The sequence below is a fragment of the Diorhabda carinulata genome, chromosome X, assembly GCF_026250575.1.
Source record: "Diorhabda carinulata isolate Delta chromosome X, icDioCari1.1, whole genome shotgun sequence".
Lineage (NCBI taxonomy): Eukaryota > Metazoa > Arthropoda > Insecta > Coleoptera > Chrysomelidae > Diorhabda > Diorhabda carinulata.
This window is the reverse complement of record NC_079472.1, coordinates 42,862,233-42,876,963: the sequence shown is the minus strand read 5'-3', so window position 1 is coordinate 42,876,963 and position 14,731 is coordinate 42,862,233. Positions and strand designations below refer to the sequence as shown.

Genomic DNA, 14,731 nt, shown 5'->3' with positions numbered 1-14,731 from the left:
GGAAGTATAGAGTGATAATTTTTCTTAATTAATATAGTGACACACTAAATTGACTCTAAAAATTGGAATGTTCCAAAATGAATTATTGTTATTTGTTAGATCCATTGTGATCCGTAGTCGCCGATTACAAAAATTTAGAATAACATGAGTCTTTTCAGAATTTCAGATGTATATCATTGAAATGTGTTTTTGTGCTTTAGAGGACCTTCACTTTGTAAATACCAGCAGTAATCGTCTAGCATAAAATAATTTTTTAATCTTCTTTATTTCCTGTTCATTGTTCACTACACCATGAAAATATTGGAAAAGTTTAACGATGTTCTACAACCTAATTTTTTGTATGCTTCTAATATATCATTCACTATTTGTTCCGAATTTGGTTATTTTTGTCAAAATACTGGGCATTTCATTGTTTCGTATCGTGTCTCTTTCCTTCAGATTATACCTATATTGTATATCTAGTATCCCAGTTATAAATCTAATAACAGTATCTAGTATGCCAACCCAAAATTGTTATAACTTTCAAATCAGCACATATTTTCAAGCTGTATTCTCTATATTTTCATAAAAAAAAACAATTTTTTCTATATTTTAATACACTTTCCTTCTAAAATGGTTGAATAAGCTATTGGTACTGACTGAATTCCTTCTTACAATTATGATTCACTGTCTTGATTGAATTATGATGACATGTATCTCGAACATCAGACATAATAGATACATTAATCATAATTGTAGGTTCATCAAAAAATGGATTCATCTCTTCTAGAATGTAGTTTTTGTCTAGAATATTATAATTTGTTCACAAAACTACTGCCTTATCTTTCAGTAATTCCTTGAGGCTTTTATTGAGCTGATATTCTGGATTCAATTCAAGCGTGGTCGCTCTTCGCTACAGGATGAATTTCGTGAAGATCGTCCAAAATCAGCTGTTGCGCCAGAAAACATCGATACTATGCGTAAACTAATATGATGCAAAGAAAAAAATCAATCGTGGTGGATCAAAAGACGTCTATAAGATCGTAACAAACGTAACATGGATTTATGCATATGAACCCGAAACTAAACAACAATCGACTGTTAGGGTCTCTCAATAAGAGCTAAATTAGAGAAGTTCATAAACGAAGCACTTCGAAGCAAATGGTCGCCTGTTTTTTCGGAGTAAAGTAGAAGGGTCAATTCTGAATCGTACATCAGCATTTGACAATGCAGGCTTTCACACATCAGTTCAAACAAAAACGTTTTTGAACAATCAAAACATCGAATTGATAGACCATCTGCCATACAGCTCTTGTTGGGCATCCAATGATTTCTTCTTATTCCCGCAGATTAAAAATAAATTTCGAGGTCAACGTTTTTGTACATTTAAATGAAGAATGTTTTGAAAAAAATGAAGCCAAATCCAATTATACACTTTTGTTTTTATTTTTCTATTTTAAAACTTAGGTAGTAACCCTTGTACAGCTATTTGTATTTGTAAGTTAGAAGTCGCTTTCGGAAATATTATTTGACGGGTCTCAGCTTTGTCCAAATTTAATGAAATATTTATTAAATTATTGAATATATTTCGAATCACAGACTATTTTATATAACTCTATACGGATGAATAAAACGAGTTTGTCGAGTTCGTAATACAAAATACGATATTCAACAAAACTGAAATAGCATCTGAGCAATCTCATTGCTGTAATGTGATAATCCTCATGTCTTTGGTTGTCGTTGGAGACGAGTTTATAGGTGAAGGTTTTTACTTATAGGGTTCCAAGGATGGATACATAATGCTATTATCTTTTATACTTCATCTGATGCTTGTTTTAGAACATATATTACATCTTTATTTCTTTCGTTCTATTTTTTTTTCACTTAATCAATTTATGAAGATACATTTGTACGTTGTAGTAGGTGGGCAAGTTAAGTATAGTTGCCGTTCATGACGCTTCCTTTTTCTTCATAAAAAGTGGGTATAATTTGCAATCTCACTAAAATCTTTCATATACTTAAAGGAGAAATGATCAGTATCAGTCATGGAAATGTTATGACTACATAATAGACAGTGAGATAGAGAAACAGATGGATTGTTGATTTAACTCTAACATTTTCGGAAAGAATAAACTATATTCTCAGAACCATGTTTCAAAATTGAAAATTTCAGTCGGTGTAGTAGTAGCAGTAAATATTGTATTTCGTATGAATATCACCATCGGTTCTCGAAATTCTCTTAAAGCCCATTAAGACCGCTTTTTCACCCATTATTGTCAAAGCTGTAATACTTAGCCCTCAAATGCTATCCTCCCAAGAGTTGTACATTAGAACTATCTGCGGGTCAATTCGACCCACTTTTTTATTTTTTAGATAAAAAACAGCTTGCTCAAAAATTAACCTATTCATTAAAAAATAAATGATAAAACGAGTAATACATCAAGGAGAAAATTCATTATAAATTTCAGGAATTGCAGCCAATTTGTCCATTTTCATTCTTACTGCACTAGTAGTGATATCGTTGAATCTTAGACAAGATAGTAAGAAGTAGAAACGCTACCAGTCCCATCTGTAGCGTATAGAAACCGTAAGTCTTCGTGTCCGGATTTAAAAGTATCCAGCCAATATAAAATGCCAAAAATACTTCTATTAGAACTTATCTGTTATATTCTGTTCTGTTATATAAAGACATGTAAAAATATTGTCCTGCTTTTTTAAAGCTTCTTGAACGTTGTGTACAGTCCTTGCATAGTCCTAATTTTTTCATTTGTGTGCAGAACAATATTCTGGAGTACGTGATAAAAAGTCTTAAATATTCTAGATCCCATAAGGGGCGGTTCTGACGTGCAGGAACTTTTAAACCGAAAGTATTTCAATAATATTCGAGATTCCCATTTTTTCATCATCTGATGATGACTATGATTGGCCGAAATGTTATTCCTCAGGTTTATATTCGATTTTACTATCGGTGTCGTGTTTCTATATTCTCCAGAGTCCTTTTCGCTCTCGTTTCCCTTGTTGAAAATTAGCTCAAATGCAACACGTCTATAATCAATATCATTTGTGCCGCTGGTTTATGGTTGCTTCAAAGTCAATTTATTTTCTCCAGATTCTTTTTTAGATTCCAGATCTTTTACTATTTGTAATAATTAGGCGTCAACGAGTATTATTCTTGCCATAATGTGGAAACAAAATATAAAATATTTTATGTAGAGACTTATTATTGCATATAGATATTAAATAAGATATGAAATAGAATGTTCCATATGGAAATATACTTAAGTTACTACTATCTCCGGGTCAATCTGATTCACTAGAGCCACAAAAACTATAAACGCAACGACACTCCATATTTTATTGTTCGTCACAACGCTCGGTTAGTTGAGAATACTAAACACGTAACACGACGCATTCTCCCTTCCCCTAGATCTCCAGATACAGCACAAGTGAATATGCCTTGGATCATTTTGACCCGGTGGGTAGTAGTTAAGGGTTAAAAGTTTCTTAAGAGGCACATAAAATTTTTCATTATTGAATTTAGTACTTTTCTAATGTCCATATGATTCTTGAAGTGCTACTAAATCTAATAATTTTCTTTTAATTACGAAGTCGTGTAAATTGTTGTTACTGATTGTACCGCTTAAGATGATTAATTTCAGAATATTGATGTGAGTTGCTAACTATGTAATTTCAACCCAGAATTTCGAAGAGACCATTAACCTTTTTTAATAGTTTTCTCAAAAATTTTTTCCTCTCCAGCTAAAGTTTTAGTAAAATTATAAATAAATCATCCTAGAACATAATTTTTTGTGTTATGATAACAATAATATAATGTGTTATATACTAGGAAATAACTTATAGTTAATTTACCAAAAATTCCAGTCCGGAGGCGGTTGATAATAAACGAGAGCCACTGTTTATGTTCTTTCGTGCAGTTTTCTATTAATAAATTCGTTACAACGTTGCACTTAGTCTTTCATATTTGTTGTCAGCAATGGATTTACGCCTAGGCCCGTGAGGCGGCATAGTTTGAAGGTCTCCAAAATTTTTGATATGCCAGAATTTTAGAAATGAAAAAAGTGAAGACAATCCATTTAAAAAATTGGTTTTAATAAATTTTTATGAGAAATATTATATGGATATACACTGAATAAACAGTAAACTTGACTTGAGAGAAAAAAAAAGTGCACCAACAAAATTTTCTTGGTTTGTGCAATTTGTACAACTGGTAACACTTGCCGAAAATCTCCTTTCAAGATGAATATTTTTCCACCAAAAATAACATCATTACCAATTATATCTTTCAATAGTTGATTAACACACATCAAGGAATGTTTGCTGGCCATAGGTGCCTCATCGCAAATGATCAACATTGCGGAATGAATTATGGCGGCTCCCTTACTTTCAAGCCAGATACAGAATGTTCATGTAAATTTAGTGGAAATTTGAATCGGCTGTGAACTATACGACCATGGGGAAGTAATATAGCAGCAATCCCAGTCCATGCTACTGATACAACTAACCTAAATTGACGCAGCTCTAAATTAAGCACCGATAGACAAATAGATCCAGTACCGCCTGGTCCATCTATAAAATATACCCTACAAATACTTGTAGATTCATCTGTGTTGTGGACTAAGTTTGGAACTTCATTAATAACTCGTTGTTCTTCATTTGCTGAGTCTATCTGAATTAGCTCATCAACTCTTTCCTCTCTAGTTTCCTCCCTACTTTGAGGTAAATTGTCAATAGTAGTTAAATCAAAGGATGACAGAGACAAACCATGCAATTTCAGCGTTTCTGAAATGTTTTGCACAAAGCTAGTTGATAGGCTACCTCATCTGTGTAAGATGTAAAGAAATCTTCAGAGATGGCCTCTTTAACGACATGGTCTCTTTAAAGTGATTCCATAAATTCAAAGCATTTGATGGACACTGAAATATACATATGTGGGTAAATAACTGACGAAGTTGGTATGGCATTTGAAAGCAAGAAGTCTCTTCTAAAGCTCGTTGCCACTCTAAATCATCCAATATCAATCCTCGGGCTATAGCGGCTGCTTTAAATGTAGGATAAGTCATATTTTTGGAGGTCTTCATATCTTCAAAGCCTGTAGGCCCTACTATATGAAGTAATTGTAAACGGAGATGGTACCTCTCTGAATCGGAAGGTGAGACGCTGCACATTTGGTCTATTGTTTTGTTATAAATCTTACGTTTATGCCATTGATTTTTACTCCATACATGGTAGACTGGCGTTTCAGAATAAATGTAAGGACTTCTTGTAGTAGGATTGCTGTTTAACTTGAACCATGCCATCAACTGTATGTGACTGATCATGCATGTCATATGCAAACATCCTCCAAGCTGCTTCACTTGGCACAATATATCGTGCGCTTAAGAATATATTAATATCATCATGATTAAGGGTATCATTTCCAGCAGCTACCTCTATATTACAGAAATCATGACCTTTATAGATATACTAGATCTATTATATATTTGATAGAGCGTACACTCAAACAGATTTCCTTATTGATATGAGCGCGGCAATAAAGCAGGAACAATGGATTATATGGAACGATGAACTGATTAGTAACATCAACAAACTCTCCTCTAATGCATTTAAATATTCCACACTAAAGTGGATAGCCATTCACATTTTCTTTTGTTTCATCAATGAACGATTTTGGAAGATCCTTCTTACATTTTCCATCGTCCTTGCAAACAAGAAGGATTGAAATGACCACATGATCCATGTACTATATAAGTTTTCACCAATTCATAGAGTTCTTTGTGTGAAGGGTCGGGAATTTTAGCAGATACAACTTTGTCAATGTCCTCTGGGCAGATAAATGTGGGGCTGTCCACGTTTTTGGAATCACACAGTGTACAAAAATGCTTTTACTGCTCCAGAGATCTCCACTTTATAAAGTCGTATCAATTCTTCCACTTTAGCATGAAAGACTCGTACCACAATATCTGGTCTATTATTTGAGTTATTTCAGACCATTTGGGATTGCAAGTGAATGTTGTAAAAAGGTCTGGTTTACCGAACTTTCTCACTAATGCCATAGCATCTTGGTAATTTTGCATCATATTTCTTGGACTCCCAATAAAAGATTAAGGCAAAACTACAATCCGATCCACTCTCAACTTTTCCTTCTCAGCTCCCACACATAAAGCATCTGTTATGCCTATATATGTTTCCACACGCAATTTAGTTTGCTCCGTCCGGATGTAATTTAGTCCATCACCTTCAATACGGCAGTAATAGTCCACAAAAAGTGAACTATTACAAGTCATATGATATCTCAAATGAAATAGCTTGATTCATTGAGTGTTACACCAAAATGATCAACATATCTCGATTAGAAAAAGAGATATAAAAGGCCGAACGTTTGAAAACATGTAAAATTTATAGGGAAAAAGTCGCAAACTTGTGGAGGGTGAAAGTTGAGTGATTTTCAATACTTGATGACAAATCTATGCATAAATACCTTTAAAAAAATGAAGAAAATCGGCCGGATAGAACGGTCAGACGGACTTGTATTGAATTTGTATAAATTTTTTTAATATATAGTTTATCGACATTTTGCGTGGAAAGAAGCCAGAAAAATAACACAAATTACACTAAGGTAATCTGGAAATAAACATTTTGGATAAAAATTAATGAAATTCATTTTATTAAGATCGACTCATCGAACGCGGCCTAGGGCAGCAGCAAGCCTAAATCCGTCTCTGCGAATAATAATCTTCCAAATAATTGCATGTGACTCGAAGCCGTAGGTTAGTTCTTTTATAATATGATTAGCCTTCGAGTGATGCTAACAATAGTTTTTTTTAATGGAACACCTGATTTTCTATCATAATAAAGGTCGTTAAACTACCCTTAAAAATTTATATAATTGATCTTTTTCTAACGGTGGATAAGTTTAGAGTATTAGAAACATTTTGATGTAATTGTTATTCAAGTAGAAGGACTGAAATCGTAGTATTTTTACTTCTAGTATCCAACAAATTAATAAGATATTTGATGTGCGTAAAATTATTATTGGAAAAAATCTAATTTACGAATTAGAATAATTGGATAAACAATTTTTTACTGTATGGAACTTTTCGGTTTATATATAATTATGTAGGTAAAACCTCCCTAAGTGATAAGTTTTTAACTAATTGCGAAATAACTTCTTCAGGTTTGCAAAAAATCTCAACGAATATGAGATACTTTTTCTTGGAGTAGTTTCCATTTTTACATTTGAGCAGATGAGTACCAATGAAATTTGATTAGAATTTCTAAGACTCAACTACGCGCATCATCGTTCCTCCTTATGAAAATATGATTAAATGGAAAAATTTCACGCGATTGTTTCATCTCAAGTTCTTCTGCGAACTTTTGATGAGAATACAAAAGCAATTTATTTTATGAGGAAGTAATAGTGCTTATTATTGCTTATGGTCAAAATACCTTTTCACATAAATTTAATCGAAGAGGGGAAAGTTCTTCGATGACCGAAGTTCAAAGGGCGATCTGAAACATTTGAATTTATTAGTTTCCGGTTTTGCCTCTACATAAATACAAATAGAAGCTTATATATCTATTTGTTTGACAGTTCTGAACTGGTATATTGGATTTAATAGTTTTATTTATCTCGCACTAATCTGGCAACAAATTTGTTTCTTTTAGAAGATGTTATAAGGTCGATTTGACTCTTTCTGACCACAAAGTTCTCATATAATACAGAGTGATCTATTGTATTCTATTGTAACAATTTGCATCAACCAATTGATATAGTTTTATCCGATTCAGACGACCACAAAATAAAATTTTCATCTTCTTTGTATGCTGTATATCGGCAATAAGAGGGCTGCTACTTAAATTTTGAGATATGGCCACACTGATGTGCCACCATAACGTTTGACTATTTTAGTTGTTGACAGATACTTGAAACCTTTATCTTGGTTAAAAATGTAATTAAATCGCGAAAATTTTCTATGACTTTCGACGTCGATTAAACAATTAGCAGTGTACTCATCAATGGGTTTCGACTTTTGGTGATGAAGCACTATCCCGAGCTACAGTGTTGAGCTGATTTTCCAGGTCGCTCATCGCTACAGGATGAATTTCGTGAAAATCGTCCAAAGTCGGCTACTGCGCCAGAAAACATCGATACTGTGCGTAAACTGATATTGCATGATCGTTATATGACACCGTGAGATTAAGGCATACTTGGGTAATGTTTCTACTCACACACAAATGGTCGTCTATTTGTTCGGAATAACCGGACATGTTGCAACTGTTCCGTTAGAGTAACGTAGAATTTTCGATTCCGAATGGTACACCAGCATTTGTTTGCCATAAAAAATCAAGGAAACAAATCGCAGAAGAAGAATAATTCTCTACCACGACAAGACGAGCTCTTACTCACATTTTGGTCATCTTCCGTACAGTCCTTCCTTCCTTCCATCTGCTAGTTTGAAAACCAATGACTCCTTACTATTCCCTCAGACCAAAACTAAATTGTAAGGCAACATTTTTCTACACTTGAAGAATCGGTTGATGCGTTGAAATTACATGTTTTGAATGTACCTTAATCGGAATGGAATTTTTATTTGTCTATCTCACAAATTCACCAGCAGCCCTCGTATCAACAGTTTAAAACTTCAAAGGAACGTCTCTCGCTCACATTACTGCTGCTCTTTGGTAGAGTCAATATTGATAAAGTGTTGAGGTATTGCTTCCCAAATTGCTTGTTGTGAAGTATGGAGAGGCTGTAGAAGTCGGTGCAATATTTCAGTCCAAACATGTTCAACGAAGATGACGTAATTATCGGCTCTTTAGCCTTACTAAATCAGCGCGACGATGCCTATCCAAACACAAATTAAGGTGTATCTAAAAAGCGTGTTTGAGGCCATTTAATAAGCTTTTCTCCGTTTATCTCTCTCCCTTCTGTTTTAAAAGTGCTATTCACCGTAGTCAATTTTCCAACAATATTTCCATTCACGCTGCATGTCTTCTTGATCCTAAATTATGTAAATGCAACCAATTTTTCGACAGAATAACTAGAAATCTCTCTTTCAGTAGCTCGCCTGAAGAAGCTATTAATACTTAACGTTTCAGTTTCAGTTTCTTCTTGCAGTAAGGCACTATTTAACGATTTTAAGCATGAGATGTGACTCTTTTTCGTCCTCTCCCTTGTGTACAGTCATATAGCGACTTTCAATTAAGCTACTACTTCATGTCTTCAACGTTCCAATTCCTCTAGCTCCACTAGTTCTAATCGTCGTGAAGGCATAATACAAATAAACTACATTATTGCTAACACCAATAGTATTAAAGCCAGTAAAAAAACCGCTATGAGAATAAGACATATCATTTTTAAACCAAATTCGTTCATTTGTTTATCAATGAAATAACAACAGAAAGAAAGAAAAACATGCGAAAAAGTTAATTGGGAATTTGTGTCCATGCATGCATCAACTGCGGTTCTTTTAGGAATATTTTTGGATGGAAAATTTAGAATAATAAAAAATATTCACTTCCATTGTTACGCAGTATATTATGTATATAATAGTTTATTATATTATAAGGATTAAAAGTGCATATTTTTTTTACGAGCAATATTTGCAGGTGCGAGGCGAAGCGCAGCGCAGCCGAGTGAATGCAAAATTGCGAAAAAGGTTATTGTAATTGTGTGGTTGTGGTAATTAAATACCTGATTATACTTTTTCATAATATTTTCCTAGCTTTCGAATATTAATATATATCCATAATTAGGAAATTAATTAACTTAACTTGTTAGAGATACTCAATATTAATAGAAAGGAATAATTAGCTCAGATCGATAAATATTACAGCATTGTGCTACTACTTCGGTCAGTGAAAGGGATCCAGTTAAGCATTTTAGTTCAAGAAAAAAAATTTCTATGAATTAGATCTAGTGATCTACTAGGCTAGAGTAGGTATTGATCCACTTCTTTCAACTCAAGAGGCTTAAAATTTTTCTTATGACATCTAAAGAAAGTAATTTTCAAAAAGATATCAAACAGATATTATCTTATAATGTAGGGCTTGTCTCCATCGTAGAAAGTTCAAGTTTCATACGAGAGAGAAATAGATATCCGAATTTTTGTTGCTTATTATTGGATTGTGTAAACAATTCATATAATAATCAAATTCTTCAGTAGATGTATAGCTAAAAAATGGGACAAGTTCTCACGGAACGTTACCGTGTTAAACTATTGACGGAAATAGAAAGTAAATACATACATAAAAATATTTTGGACGGTCAAACTAGTGATTATCGCCAAATAGATAAGAAAAATTTAAAATTGATTCAAATTTCTAATTGATAAGTTTTATGATCATTCACATGAATAGAACATTTATTTAGAGTAGTTATGGTGTGGCTACACTTATTGGAATGACTTTTCGAAGAACTAGCAAGGCGGATATCGAAAAGTTCAAAATTTAAAATTAAAATTTGTAGTAAGTGTGGTTGTCTTTTGAATGCCGAATTGATTTTCAACTAAGGAACCAATATTTAAAACCTAATGAGATAAAATTGAAACACAACAACGCCCTGTAATTATGTGATTACCGACTAACTAACCAGATATAAGTCCGAATCAGTTGGTATTGGCAACACCACATTGAAGTGGGCACAAAATTTATCTCTTAATTTTAGAGACGTCATAATGCCAATTCATTGATAACAATTTTGCGGCCGTTAAAGTCAAACTTCAAGGATCCAGATCAGTTTCCTATAATATAATATAATATAATATAATAGTCGTCATCAAAGTTCAAATCGGTCTAACAGTACTTCTTCAATTTATATAAGTTCTCCTCCTTGGAGTATATGAATCGGATTTACTATCTCATGAATGTTTGATGTACATGAGTGTTTGATGTACAGAAGTCTGAGTAGGAATTTGTTTATATAAAATTGATGTTATCTTTCCACAGGTCCCATTATATCAATTAATTCGCTTTTTCTATTCCTAGAATCCCTACTCACATCATAAGAATATTTAGGGTGTAGTATGTTTTATAGCCAACTTTCAATTTAATGCTTTATTGAAGGAAATGGTTCAGCTTGGCATAGCTTTCTTGGTTCTTCATTGTGCATTAGTTAAATCAGATTTATTACTTTCTTAATATAAATAAATTGCGCTATTCAATCTCTTCTTCAATTACTTTTGTTATTTAAACAGAGTCATAAATTTTTAAAATAGTTCCTGTAGAATCCTGTGAAAGTTGAATCAATAATTATAAAATAAGTTATAGAATAAGAAGACTTCAATTTTTCATTTATAGTTTGCCAAGAGCTTTGCTTTAGTTACATTTCAAGTGATAATTTCTATTTTCTATGAACAATATATCAAGTATTGTTCCTATACTTTCTACAATTTGGAATAAATCGATATTCTACAGCCTCCGTTTAAAAGAAATAGGAAAAATATTTTGTATCTACATTATATTAATTTTTCCAAGATTAGAAATAGTACTGTTAAATTATTACATGAATCGTTTATGAAAATTCCTTAATTTTTCAGGTCGGCATCGTCGAAGACAAAATATGTTTTCCCAACTCCTCATGTTTGGTCTGATTGCAGCATCTTTCATAGTGATACCAATGGGATTCCAATTTTTGGCCATTTTAGGTGGCAAAGCTCTACTATTAGCTAAAATGGCGCTATTATTAACCTCCATACAAGGACTAAAAAAAATTGCCACTTCAAATTTCAATTATGGATTGTATTCTTATGGAAACCGTGGAAATCCATGTAAGAAGCTAGATCTTGATGATTTTGATGATACCAATCGAGTTCCAAGAATATTTCAATTTCAATATTAAATTCACAAGCTAGTACCTAATGGAAAGTATCAATTATATAAAAACGCAAAATTGATATCCAAAGTAAAAACTTGGCAGGATCTTTATTTACACTATATTTTGATATACAATGGAGAATACTTAGAGAGTAGTTGTTTTGTATATTTATTATGCGTAAACGTAAAAAAATTTGAGAATACTAGGGATAGAAATCACATAATTATAACACTATTTGCTCTAAAGGAGTGCTCCTACTTGCTCGGTGGAAAAAATCCAACTATACTTGCTATAGTAAATTTTTTTAGGTTTCAAAATCTCGTAGAAGTATGTAACGCATCTGAAGAAATAGTGTATCATTGAAAAAAGTTTATCATTTTAGCGCTCCTCTAACATTCAAAAACCATTCTCAAAAAATGTGGTATGATTTGTACCAGAAACATTGTTACAGCGATCACCTCCTCATTTTAGTCAAATATGATTTCAGTAACATTTCTCAGAAAGTATGATCAATCCAATTACATACTGAACACACTGTTTACACTATCACTACTCCAATATTCACAGAAATTGAATGTAAACTAGAACCCATTAACTGGACCTACCTATTTCATACTTAATTTTTCACGAACGAACCTCCACTCACGAAAAATAATTGCCGTGAGAAAACCTCTTCGTCGGGAAATTTCACATTCATTCCAATACTAGACAACTATAGAGTGAGATGTAAGAATATACTCTTTGTCCCTATGTTGGTAAGGTAAACTGAAACCTAATAACTTGATTTGCCAGTTTATACTGAATCTTATCACCCTCGGTAGCGTGATTGACAATGCTCGATTTTTCGGCCCGTCGACTCGTATATTTTAAATAAGCTCTGGAATGTATCTGCACATGGCGGTGATTTACCTAAATACATCAAATTCTAGCCTACTACTATTCCTAATTACTAAAGTATCTAAAAATGGATAACTGTCCATTATTTTCCATTTCATAGGTGAATTTTATAGATGGATAATTTCTATCTATAAACTTGATATATACAAGAGAACTTTGCTCTGGTACTTTTCAATCCGGTTTATACAAAAGGATTGGAAGGGATATTTAACAGAGTGGGTTTTAAATTGATTTAAAAATCCAACAATATATTAAAATAATTGTTGGGTAATCCTAAGGATAATATACCAAATTTTTGATTATGACGGGAAGTATATTGAGCAGACTAAGAGATTTATCATTGTCCAGTTTAAAGAGCACGGAGCTCATTTAAAATATAGACGGACCGAAAAATCGAGTATTGCCAATCAAGTTACCAGTCATAATCATGACATAAATATGTATTAATAATATAAAATGGTTGAGAAATGTATCCAATAATAAATTGTTGGATGCATTTGAAAACATTGAAATTGGTAAATGTAAGCAAAGCTTAAATCGGGAGAAAGGGCCAATTCCTTACAGCCCACTCTATTGTTTACTAGTATAAATGTGAAGATTCCCGCCAAGGAGATTTTTCCTTGAATAAATTTTAGTGGAAAATGTTGGTGGAAAAATTCAGTATAAAACAGGTAAGTCAAGTTATTAGGTTCTTGTTTACCTTCAGTCTCTGAAGACGATAATTTGGTTATCGAAACGCGCGTCAGACAATATAATTGTGAGTGTTAGTGTAGGGATAGTGTAAATAGTGTATTCGGTATGAATATCTCCAACGGTTCCAGAAATTCCATTAATACTTTTGTGAAATTGATTCTTGTTTTTACAGAATATAGTAAAACTTAATAATTTTTCTTCTTATTTTAGTTATATAAGGATTAAGGAATTATCATTTTTTCGACATCGTTTTTCTTAGGAATAATATAGCCTATATGATTCTATTACAAATATTCAACTAAATTCAATTAAGAATTTTGAGGAAAACCCTATCCTAGAACAATTTGGAAAGGCAGTGATATACTCAGTGACATCAGAAGCTTTCCTTCCAGAAGGAATCATATATCGATCTTGATGATTGATCAAGCATGGAATTACAACATTACCAAGAAATGTTATGTAGTAAAATATATTGCGATCCTATAGCTCAATACAAAGTACTTTAAAGGTACATTGGCAGAAGAAGGTCGATATTTGCTTGAGCACTTCGCTACAAACCACTCCAATTTCACTAGAAGTCTGTGAAATTGGCTGCAAATTGGACAGCCTTCTATCTCACAAATATTCAATGTGATTTAAATCTAGTTTTTAGGGAAGGCACGGCAAATCTTCAACGTCAATTTCTCAAAGAAACTGAATGAAATAAGTAGAAATCTTGCTAAATACATTTGTGGATGCCTATTCAGACAAGAAAGAAAAATATTTTGTTGGGCCTCATATTCTCGAATAAACACAAGAGGTGGTCGGCTACCATAAGCAATAACACGAATACAAAACTTATAGTATATTTTTTGGAATATTTTGAATAAAATTAACCTATTGTAGTTGCTCTCAAGTTTTAATGAGCGTGAATTGTACATCGAAAAGCTACATCTAGATAACAGCAATTACGATATAAATATATTATATAATACTAAAACAAAATTTGTCAAAATACTTGATTGCTGAATTCACATTCATTGGTAAATGATTAATAGATTGTATTAATGTTTGGAAAACATATGAATATTATTTGTTTTGGGATTATTACAGCTAAATATACTCGTATTGCATTAGTAGAATATTCGGAATATTTGAGGTTGAAACGTTTTAGGTACATACGAGTATGTCATGGGGTGATAGGAAAATCTGGTAAAGTTCTAATAGGCATCGATGTTTAAAAAATCAAGATTTCTTACAAGAGTTTTTTGAGCCCTCCCAGCTGCTTTTCATTTTATAATATGTTTTTCACACTTCTTAGGCAATAAATATTATTTTGAGAAAAAT

The 14,731-nt window shown here is 32.6% G+C and overlaps 1 protein-coding gene across 1 annotated transcript in view; it reads left to right on the top strand.

The window, feature by feature from the left end:
- LOC130901300 (uncharacterized) overlaps positions 1 to 14,731 on the top strand; it is a 55,805-nt gene that overhangs the window by 40,786 nt on the left and 288 nt on the right. Inside the window, exon 5 of the mRNA XM_057812540.1 lies at positions 11,538 to 11,768. Within this exon, the coding sequence (XP_057668523.1) occupies positions 11,538 to 11,768 (231 nt within the window). The remainder of the gene's footprint in view (positions 1 to 11,537; positions 11,769 to 14,731) is intronic.